General features: G+C 36.4%; 1 protein-coding gene across 1 annotated transcript in view; it reads right to left on the reverse strand.

Moving 5' to 3' along the window:
- LOC103215739 (ankyrin repeat domain-containing protein 30B-like) overlaps nucleotides 1-12,350 on the reverse strand; it is a 213,756-nt gene that overhangs the window by 164,227 nt on the left and 37,179 nt on the right. Inside the window, 6 exon segments of the mRNA XM_073018916.1 lie at nucleotides 269-341; nucleotides 435-463; nucleotides 3,868-3,958; nucleotides 5,414-5,475; nucleotides 7,644-7,716; nucleotides 7,810-7,838. Coding sequence (XP_072875017.1) covers nucleotides 269-341; nucleotides 435-463; nucleotides 3,868-3,958; nucleotides 5,414-5,475; nucleotides 7,644-7,716; nucleotides 7,810-7,838 — 357 coding nt within the window.

Here is a 12,350-nt window from a genome sequence, read left to right on the forward strand (position 1 = left end):
CGTACAGAAATTGCAAATTGGAAACTTTATACTATCAGGACATTAAAGTTGAACCACATGAGGTTAAGCAGAATGTTTTTTTAAACTCTTAATCTTAGGCTTCTAAATGGCATTTTCTCAAACATACATACAAACATTGGCATTATTTGGACCAAGATTTCCCGTCAAATTTTGAAAAGAAAACAACACTGGGAATAAAAGGGCTCTCAGCATTTCAAATATTTTAGTGTTCTTCTTTCCAGAGTAAAATTAAAACTACAAAATTTACCTGCTTTGACTGTTTCTCTGTCCTTCAATTCTAAGGCTTTATTTGGATGAGAAGCTTTCATTCCACCGGTAGGCTAAATGGGTTTGGAAATAAAATAATTAATATATAATGTATACTTCATAAAATATGTAGTTAATATTCAAGATAAAAATAGAAAAGTTGTTACCTGCAGAAGACCATCTTTATCAGAAGACTCTAAAAGAAAAGGGACATATATAATTGATAATATGCAAGCCTGACAAAGCCTACCAAACATTCACACAGTGTGAATATGAAGATGAATCCTCATGCTTGGATGGAAAAGGGATTACACTAGGTTGTGGGGTCTTTTGGGTTATTGTCTTTGTTAACATGCCAATGTGACAGAAATATCCCTAAGAAAATTTAACGAAAAAATTTCATCAAACATGCTGTGAAGATTTCCACAGTGAAAAGATATTTAAAGTGACAATAACTAAAGCAGAAAAATCCTAATACCAGTAGGAGTAAGCTGCTATGTAAGGAAAGAAGTTGTATTTAGTATGACCAAGTCATGACACCTCACCCCCACACACAAAACAATGTCAAAGCTAACGGCAAAATGCAGTCGCATATGGTTAAGAAAACACATGAGAATCATTTATGTCAAAATACTACAAGTAGCTATTATGTTCTTCAATTTGTCCTGCAATTTAGGAATTGCAAATTTGCGAAGAGGCTTCAAAGGTACAATTCACTTATCATTGCATGTTCTAAATTTATCAGCATAAATATTCATTTATAGAATAAAAGTTAACAAATAAATTTAATTTGTACCTCTGTGAAATACGATTATTTTTACATTTATGGGGTTCTCTAGTTTAGTCCTCTTAAAATTTCTTGATCCACTTATACAAAAAGGTCAATACGTACCCATCAACAAACTAATCCAGGCCCGGTGCAGTGGCTCATGCCTGTAATTCCAGCACTTTGGAAGACTGAGGAGGGTGGATGTCTCAAGGCCAGGAGTTGCAAACCAGTCTGGCCAAAATAGCAAAACCCTCTCTTCACAAAAAATACAAAAATCAACCAGGTATGGTGACACATGCCAGGAACCCAAGCTACTTGGGAGCCTGAGCTACGAGCATCACTTGAACCTAGGAAGCGGAGGTTGCAGTGAGCCAAGATCATGCTACCACACTCCAGCCCGGATGACAGAGCGAGACTCTGTCTCAAAAAAAGAAAAAAAAAAAAAAAACCCTAGTATGAAAGTATCAAAAACTAGAAGTCAATTTCCAGAGCCTTTTTATATATCATTAACCTGCGTAATTCAAGTTTGGAATAATGGTTATTGAAAGTAATGGTTTTGGTGTTCAAGGAATGAATTCGACAATTGCTTTGTTGCTAAAACTTATTCTATTTGTTTTACTATAAGTTGTTAAACTAGCGTTATGAAAAAGCTCTTATAAAAAACTTAGCTTCAAGAAAAAACAGACATTTCTTTGACACAGAAATATAGCTCCTTTCATCAAATAATAATAAAACATGCTTAATCTCTAATTTTTCCCTATTTTTAATTTTTCAGTATGACATCCTGTAATATATTTAAAGATACCAAGTATATATGCTGTTTCCCCTGAGAGATGATTGATCAATAATTAAGACAATTCAGGGATACAAACTCTCTAAGACACGTAAAATTTATGTCTAACCATTTTAAGGCTAAATATGCATGACCATATTGCATGTATGCATTTTAGAAAAAAAGTACTTAAAATCATAATCAATACTCTTTAAATTAAAACCTGTTTTAATTACAATTAGGTCGTTCTAGATTCAGTAATATCTTTAAAATTTATTTCTGAAACACTGAAGAAATCTAAGAAATTCAAATATGAGAATTGAAACCATTAATTCATCTGCTTGTTTTAGGTAAAAATAGGATAAGTGTACATCCTGAATAAGTGCAAAGAAAGCAGAATGCCACGAGATGGGAAATGAATATGTAACCAAAATATTTCCCTTTGTAAAGAAAATACCAGGCTTTAACCTGGTTGCTAAGACAAGACAAAAAAGCAAAACAGACACAGATGAAACATTCAGAGCTATCTCATCATCAAGGAACCGTCTATCACTTGGCATTTAGGAATCCTAGGTGTGGTTGAAAACTCCGGTTCTAAATTGTGATTCGATTATCCCTGAAGTTCAAAATCCACACAGAGGAACCAACTAGGGAAATACAACCTTATCTATGATTTTAATTACTATTATTTTTATAAAGGAGTGCACTGGAGATTTTAGAGTCAGGACAGGGCATATGGCATAGCTCTAAAGATTAGTGAGCCACATTTGTAATGGCTATCGAAATGTGTGGGAGTACATACTTTTATTTTAAGTACATCTCCTCAGTGAAAGTGTTATGAATTGATCAGCTTAGATATATACTTAAGAGAATAATACTCAATATAAATATTCACTGATTTTCATACCCAGATGGTATAATGGTATGCCAACATTTTTGTAATTTGTAGCTTAGCCATCTCAATATTTCTTGATCCACTCACGGAGGAAGATGTACAAAACTCATCAGGAATAGCAAATACGCTTTCAATATTGACATATTTGTTTCAAATTTAGTTGCAACAGACTTCTTAAATATCAAGAACATTTTCTGTATTAACATCAGTACAGTAGCTACGTATAACAACAATTTAAGTATTCAAGTAAAACATTCTGAATTTTCTTTCTTCTTCTTCTTCTCTGGCTAAAAATGTACTCAAAAATAAGAGCAACATAATGCTTTCTCCTGACCCTTTTCTGTCTTCACCTTCTATATCCGATTGCTCTTCCTCCACATTTCTCCCACCAAAGGCCTCTCCTCTTGCTACTCAGAGCAAGGTCCAAGGACAACCAGCATCAGCATCGCCTGACAACTTATTAAAAATGCAGAATCCCAAGTCGGCTGAATCACAGTGTGAATTGTTAACAAGGTTTCCAGCTGATTTTCTAACGTCTGAAAACTTCTGGTCTATACGGAGTGTATGTGACAAATTACATACACGTGTGGCCGTGCATATATGCTTATTCTCACCTACTGCAAATACAACACAGCTCTCCATGGTCAGGTGCTTCCATCCCTAATGGCTTCCCACCAGTGAGAAAGACGGGAAGAGTCACAACATTTTTAAGCTAATTCTCTGGTAAGTTCTGGTACTAGAAGGTCACTTTATGTTCTTCCCAAATTTCTAACCATACCCGATCTTTTCCTAAAGAATCCTTTCGTTTTACCATCCTCCATTATATTAAACCTGCTTCTTGTTCCTTCCTGTACTCTGTGTACTGTCTGTCTTTCTCAGTCTTCATTTCCTCTGTTACTACTGTCTTCTTTCTTATTTTCTCATTTTCCTCAGGTCTTGGAATATCTTGAATTCAAACTAATAATTCAGATAACTTTCAGCGCTCTCAATGTAGTCTGTTGCTAAAATCTGATAAGATGTACAATTTACTACCCATTTCAATTCTGTTTTTTTCTATGTTTGCATTTAGGAGGTGATTTTCTTTGGCTATTAGGGGATATTCCTCCTCATCAGTTTAGAGAAATATTTGGTCAAATGACATTTTAAATAAAAAATGATTCTTACCTTCTAATTTTCCACTTATTGTATCGAATTCTTTTCGATGTGTAGCCTTGGGTAAATACACATCATTCTGTAAAAGATTCTCAAGGAAATTCTGTTAAAAGTAATATCAATAAATAATTTCAACGGAGAAATCCCAATAATGAAGAGTATCAAAATTTCCTAAATAAACTCTTTTGGAAAAACACAGTTTCCTACTTTACAAGCAATTCGACTTAAGAGCAGACGTGTGTTGAAACCCAAAACATTTTGATAGAAAACCTCAAGTAACACTCTCTACATCAAGCTTGTCTGTACGTTCATGACGCTATGAACTTGGTTAGTGAGAAGGAAAAACAAATCACATTCACGAAATAATTCACTCCTGCGTATTTCAAAAAGTAACTCTCTCAAAAATATCTAACTTGTGTTGTAGTCCTCATCACAAATAAGCATGACATTTCAAACAAAATACAATACACTTGCTAGTTGCCATAACACATACCGCATTAAACATTTAAACTATTCATGATCAGAGAGTCGTTTAGTGTTAAAAATGATGCATGTCATGAAGAGAACTTTGAGAGTCTGTCATATAATGTATGCACAGAATGTTGAAAAAGTTGCTTTATTTCAGTAAACAGGGGCTTAAAACAAGCAACGAGTTTCTGACAAAATTTATGCTGATCGGAAAAGTGCTTCAATAGAATGTAAATGCAGTAAGAAAGAAAAATTATGTCATGTCTAAACGAAAGCAAACAAATATTAAAATCTTTTTGTCTGATGACAAATCAGATAAAATCTACTTGTCTATTGACTTCCACCCTTTGCTGTTACCACCAGGCAGCAGCTGCTTATTTCTAAGAGGTCACACATTGTCCACGTCTTTCCACAGCTGTGACCTTAAAATACATCACTATTATTTGACGCTCATGCTGCTGCAGCTTGACTGCCTGCCATAAAGGGACTCGAGGAGTTCTTTTGTGAAAATAATTTATATTTTTCAAAAGACTACTCAACCAATACTCTTGTTATTATAGTCCCACAAGGTTTCCTATTCTTCACGCTTTTCTTTCTCCTAAAATGATCCCTCAGGTCTATACTGAACAAGAAAGAAATGTCAATGTGTCAATTCCCAGCATTAATTTTTCGGGCCCCAACCTTTACAATACTGCAGTTTAAACTGTCTCTCTACGAATTCAATTAGAACTCTTGTACATCTAGATATACCATAGAATCATAAATTTGTCCTCAGCAGGACTCAGTGTAATTCTTTCACTTTTAGACAAACTTATTTCAGATCCCACGTGAATTTCTAGTGACTTCTAAGCCTTATTTTTTACACTATACCACACTGGCTTCTTAAATTAATCCTAGAAATTACCAGAACTTCACTACGAAGCAGTAATCTACTTAGCACATAGATTCTCTATAAGCATATTCTGAAAAATATCAAACATAATTTGGGGGGGACATATGCGGAGGTGAGAAAATAAAGTCTAAGCCTCTGATTTTATATTTTCGTATCATGAAACACTAATATTTTTTAAAAATCAATTATACACAGTACCTCAAAATTCAAATAATCTTCTTCATCGTCCTTTTGTTTGGATTCTGATGGGAACTTCTGAGCTATAAAGGTTAATCACAGATACATTCATGAGAACATTTCTCTACTGTAAACTTTAAAACACATACAAATCTACTTTCATTCACAGATTTGAAGTTTTCTCCCTCTATAGACAGTATATTCTTTTTGTCGATTACTGTCACTACTTCTATAGTCAATCCGTTAGAATTGAAATCTAAAAAGCCTGAAAATTAACATTATAGCATTCATTATAATGCAGAAAAAAAGAAATTTGACTAACTCGTATGAATTTTTTATTTACAAAGCAGTCATTTTCTCTTCTCCCATGAAACACAGTAAGTTCTATACTTGCTGTTCTTTCAGGAAACTTTAATTACCTATAATCTCCCATTTCGTTGTACATATTCATTTTGTAGTATTACTTAGTTTGACTGACACTGCAATTTCTATTACAGTAGAGACTTATCTAAGTCAGTAGATAAAACTAACTCGAAGACTCTGAAATCTGCATGTTTTCATTTTTATTCATTACTTATCAGCATAAAAATTGTATAGTTAAGTATGGTACAGCCATACAAGGGAATTTTATACGCAAACGAATATGAAAAAACACAGTTAATTGTGTCCATTATGGGTGTCTCTAAAAATTATCATGTTGATCACAAAAGAATGTTGCCAAAAATTACACTGTACACCCATGTACGCATTAGAAGTTGAAAAAATAATTTTACACATTAAATATGAGCACGCACACACGTTGTAAAATATTTAAACATGCATCAGAATTGTTTTAAAAAGTAGTTTAGAATATTGGTCACTTCTAGACAATAAGTGGGACTAGTGTAAAAAGACTCTGGGGCCGGGTGTGGTGGCTCCGGCCTGTAAAGCCAGCACTTTGGGAGGCCGAGGTGGGCGGATCACCAGGTCAGCAGATCCAGACCATCCTGGCTAACATGGTGAAACCCCGTCTCTCCTAAAATATACAAAAAATTAGCCGGACGTGGTGGCGGGCGCCTGTAGTCCCAGCTACTCCGGAGGCTGAGGCAGGAGAATGGCGTGAACCCGGGAGGCAGAGCTTACAGTGAGCCGAGATCCCGCCACTGCTCCCCAGCCTGGGCCAGAGAGCGAGCAAGCGAGCGAGACTCCCTCTCGAAAAAAGGAAAAGAAAGAAAAAAGAAAATTTAAGACATGAAAACAAATTCTACACATAGTCTATAACCACACACATACGCTGTGAGGCTTTGTTTGTTCCTTCCTTTGCTTTTTGAGATGGAGTCTCAGTCTGTCACTCAGGCTAAAGTGCCACAAGCTCTGCTCACTGCAACTTCTGCCTCCTAGGTTCAAGCGATTCTCCTGCCTCAGCCTCCAGAGTAGCTGAGATTACAGGCACCCACCACCACAACCGGCGATTTTTGGTTATTTTCTGTAGAGATGGCGTTTCACTATGTTGACCAGGTTGGTCTGGGACTCGTGACCTTCAGTTATCTGCCCGCCTTGGTCCCCCGAAACGCTAGGATTACAGGCATGTGTCACCGTGCACAGCCTGGTGTAAAATGTTTCAAACGTGCCTGGGAATGACAACCAAAACTAATTCAGGCTGTTTTGTACCTCTAGGCAATTAATTACAGTAGCATAAAAAGTGACTCAAATGCTTTAGAGTCACTCTTCTAAAACACCGTGTCTAGCAAAGAGCCATCAAGTCATGATTTTTTAAAATTATAAGTCACACACACACACAAACACACACACACACCCCACACACGCACTCAGTCACCGAATCAGAAGAACAGAAACTGATTTTCTTTCGATTCTCAGAGTGACAACACTCACAACTGTCATGTCAGCAAGTGAAACTTTCCTCTAAGATCAGAATTCCAATCAGCGTTTGAACCACTGCAAATATTTCACAGTCTCAAAATTCACCTGCCTGAAAACCAAGCACGTACAGAAATTGCAAATTGGAAACTTTATACTATCAGGACATTAAAGTTGAACCACATGAGGTTAAGCAGAATGTTTTTTTAAACTCTTAATCTTAGGCTTCTAAATGGCATTTTCTCAAACATACATACAAACATTGGCATTATTTGGACCAAGATTTCCCGTCAAATTTTGAAAAGAAAACAACACTGGGAATAAAAGGGCTCTCAGCATTTCAAATATTTTAGTGTTCTTCTTTCCAGAGTAAAATTAAAACTACAAAATTTACCTGCTTTGACTGTTTCTCTGTCCTTCAATTCTAAGGCTTTATTTGGATGAGAAGCTTTCATTCCACCGGTAGGCTAAATGGGTTTGGAAATAAAATAATTAATATATAATGTATACTTCATAAAATATGTAGTTAATATTCAAGATAAAAATAGAAAAGTTGTTACCTGCAGAAGACCATCTTTATCAGAAGACTCTAAAAGAAAAGGGACATATATAATTGATAATATGCAAGCCTGACAAAGCCTACCAAACATTCACACAGTGTGAATATGAAGATGAATCCTCATGCTTGGATGGAAAAGGGATTACACTAGGTTGTGGGGTCTTTTGGGTTATTGTCTTTGTTAACATGCCAACGTGACAGAAATATCCCTAAGAAAATTTAACAAATAAATGTCATCAAACACGCTGTGAAGATTTCCACAGTGAAAAGATATTTAAAGTGACAATCACTAAAGCAGAAAAATCCTAATACCAGTAGGAGTAAGCTGCTATGTAAGGAACGAAGTTGTATTCAGTAAGATGACCAAGTCATGACCCCCCCGCCCCCCAAAAAAAACGAGATGTCCAAGCTGATGGTAGAATGCTATGGTATACAGTTAAGGAAACACATGAGAAACACTTATGTCAAAATACTACAAGTAGCTCTTATGTTCTTCAATTTGTCCTGTAGTTTAGAAATTGCAAATTTGCGATGAGGGTTCCAAGGTACAATTCACTTATCATTGCAGAGAATGCTCTAAATTTATCAGCATAAATATCTACTTATAGAATAACAGTTAATAAATACGTTCATTTTTGTACCTGTGTGAAATATGAGTATTTTTACATTTATGGGGTTCTCTCATTTAGTCCTCTTAAAATTTCCTGATCCACTTATACAAAAAGATCAAAGCATACCCATCAACAAACTAATCCAGGCCTGGTGCAGTGGCTCATGCCTGTAATTCCAGCATTTTGGAAGGCCGAGGAGGGCGGATCTCTCGAGGCCAGGAGTTCCAAACCAGCCTGGCCAAAATAGCGAAACCTGTCTCCACAAAAATACAAAAATCAGCCAGGTATCGTGGCACATGCCTGGAACCCAAGCCACTCGGGGGTCTGAGCTACGGGAATCACTTGAACCCAGGAGGCGGAGGTTGCAGTTAGCCAAGATCATGCCACTGCACTCCAGCCTGGATGACAGAGCGAGATTCTGTCTCAAAAAAAAGAAAAAACAAACAAACAAACAAAAAACCTAATATGAAAGTATCAAAAACTAGAAGTCAATTTCCAAAGACTTTTTACATATCATGAACCTGTGTGTTGCAATGTTAGAATAATGGTTATTAAAAATAACAATTTCAGCGTTCAAGGAATGAATTCTACAATTGCTTTGTTGCTAAAATTTATTCTATTTGCTATACCATATGAGTTGTTAAACTACTGTGCTGAAAAAGCTCTTATACAACACTTAGCTTCAAGAAAAAACAGACATTTCCTTCACATAGAAATACATCCCTTTCATCAAATAATATTAATAAAATACACTTGATCTCTCAGTTTTCTCTACTTTTTTATTTTTCACTATGACATACTTTAATATGTTTAGAAAAATCATTTATACATGTTGTTTCCCTTGAGAGATGATTGATCATCTCTCAATTTAAGGCACTTCAGGGATATTAACCCTCTTAAACACATCAAATTTATGTCTAACCATTTTAAGGCTAAATATGCATGATCATATTGCATGCATGTGTTTTAGAAAAAAAGTGCTTAAAATTGTATCCGATACGCTTTAAATAAAAACCTGCTTTAATTACAATGAGAAGGTCATTCTCAAGTCATTAATATCTTTAAAACTTACGTCTGAAGCACTGAAGAAACCTCAGAAATTCAGATATGAGAATTGATACCATTAATTCATCTGCTTGTTTTAGGTAAAAATACGATAAATGTACATCCTCACTAAGGGCAAAGACAGCAGAGTGCCATGAGATAGGAAATGAATATGTAACCAAAATATTTTCCTTTATATAGAAAATAGCTGGCTTTAACCTTTCTAAGACAAGATAAAAAAGTAAAACAGGTAGAGATGAAACATTCAGAGCTATCTCATCATCAAGGAATCATTTATCACTTGGAATTTAGGAATTCTAGGTATGGTTGAAAACTCTATTTCTGGATTGTGATCTGATTTTCCTTGAAGTTCACAATCCAGGAAATACTACCCTAGTTATTTTCTTTTATTACTTTTATTTTTATAAAGGGATACGCTGGAGATTTTTTAGAGTCAGGACAGGTCACATGGCATAGCCCTAAAGATTAGTGAGCCACATTTTTAATGGCCATTGAAATGTATGGCTGTGCATATTTGTATATTAAATACTTCACTTTTAAATTCTAATATAGCATGAAGCAGGACATACACTTAAAGAAAGGCTTGTTGGCATTTCAAATTATATTTATGTTGCTTTTTAATCATCACGAAGAGAGTCTAATTAATCTTGGTGCTACGTGAACATGCAATATGCACACTATGAAAACTTTTTTTGTTGTTGTTTTTTAGACTGAGTGCTGTCCTGTCGCCTAGGCTGGAGTGCAGTGGCGCGATCTCGGCTCACTGCAAGCTCTGCTTCCCGGGTTCTCGCATTTTCCTGCCTCAGCCTCCCGAGTAGCTGGGACTGCAGGTGCCCGCCACCAAGCCCGGCTAATGTTTGTATGTTTTCGTAGAGACGGGGTTTCACCATGTTAGCCAGGATGGTCTCCATCTGCCGACCTCGTGATCCGCCAGCCTTGGCCTCCCACAGTGGTGGGATTACAGGCGTGAGACACTGCGCCCGGCCTGAAATTTTTTTTTTTTTAATTTATTTATTTATTTATTTATTTTTATTTTATTTTTATTTTTTTTTTTGAGATGGTGTCTTGCTCTGTCGCCCAGGCTGCAGTGCTGTGGTGGGATCTAAGCTCACTGCACGCTCCGCCTGCCGGGTTCACGCCATTCTCCTGACTCAGCCTCCCGAGTACCTGGGACTACAGGCGCCTGCCACCAAGCCCGGCTAGTTTTTTGTATTTTTTAGTAGAGAGGGGGTTTCGCCGTGTTAGCCAGGATGGTTTCGATCTCCTGACCTCGTGATCCACCAGCCTCGGCCTCCCACAGTGCTGGGATTACAGGCTTGAGCCACCGCGCCCGGCCTGAAATCTTAAAATAAATTAAAGGCGAGCTAATCGCCGAACAAAACAAAGTTGCTGTGGAATGACAAGAACACGGTGTAACCATTTATATATGATGTTTGCAAAAAGTGTTTATACCAATATGTATATGCTGAGTGATGAGGAGAGAAGTGATCTTGAATCAGAGGAGCAAATCATGACACTGAGAAAATAAATGCAACAGCTGGACGGAGAATGCTACGCTGTGTCCTCAACGCAACACATTAAAATAATATATATCATTGTATTGCAAGCATTCATCATGCTCTTTACCATGTCCTGTCATTGAGAAGGTACACCGTTCAGATGAGAGTTCAATTGGATGTAGAATTCACATCTCCTCAGTGAAAGTGTTAATGAATTGATCAGCTTGGATATATACTTAGAGAATAATACTCAATATAAATATTCACTGATTTTCATACCCAGATGGTATAATGGTATGCCAACATTTTTGTAATTTGTAGCTTAGCCATCTCAATATTTCTTGATCCACTCATGGAGGAAGATGTACAAAACTCATCAGGAATAGCAAATACGCTTTCAATATTGACATATTTGTTTCAAATTTAGTTGCAACAGACTTCTTAAATATCAAGAACATTTTCTATATTAACATCAGTACAGTAGCTACGTATAACAACAATTTAAGTATTCAAGTAAAACATTCTGAATTTTCTTTCTTCTTCTTCTTCTCTGGCTAAAAATGTACTCAAAAATAAGAGCAACATAATGCTTTCTCCTGACCCTTTTCTGTCTTCACCTTCTATATCCGATTGCTCTTCCTCCACATTTCTCCCACCAAAGGCCTCTCCTCTTGCTACTCAGAGCAAGGTCCAAGGACAACCAGCAACAACATCACCTGACATCTTATTAAAAATGCAGAATCCCTAGTCGGCTGAATCACAGTGTGAATTGTTAACAAGGTTTCCAGCTGATTTTCTAACGTCTGAAAACTTCTGGTCTATATGGAGTGTATATGAGAAATTACATACACGTGTGGCCGTGCATATATGCTTATTCCCACCTACTGCAAATACAACACAGCTCTCCATGTTGAAGTGCTTCCATCCCTCACGTCTTCCCACCACTGAGAAAGTTGGAAAGAGTCACAGTATTTTTGCACTAATTCTCTGGTAATTTTTGGTATTGGAAGGTCACTTTAGATTCTTCCCAAATTTCTAACCATACCCGATCTTTTCCTAAAGAATCATTTCATTTTACCATCCCGCATTATATAAACCTGCTTCTCGTTCCTTCCTGTACTCTGTGTACTGTCTGTCTTTCTCAGTCTTCATTTCCTCTTTTACTACTATCTTCTTTCTTATTTTCTCATTTTCCTCAGGTCTTGGAATATCTTGAATTCAAACTAATAATTCCGTTTCCTTTCAGCACTCTCAATGTAATCTGTTGCCAACACATGATAAGAAGTACAATTTATCACAATTTCACTTCACATTTTTTCCATGCTTTGCATTTAGGAGGTACTTTTCTTCGGCTATTTGGGGATATC

This window comes from Chlorocebus sabaeus, chromosome 9 (genome assembly GCF_047675955.1).
Source record: "Chlorocebus sabaeus isolate Y175 chromosome 9, mChlSab1.0.hap1, whole genome shotgun sequence".
NCBI lineage: Eukaryota > Metazoa > Chordata > Mammalia > Primates > Cercopithecidae > Chlorocebus > Chlorocebus sabaeus.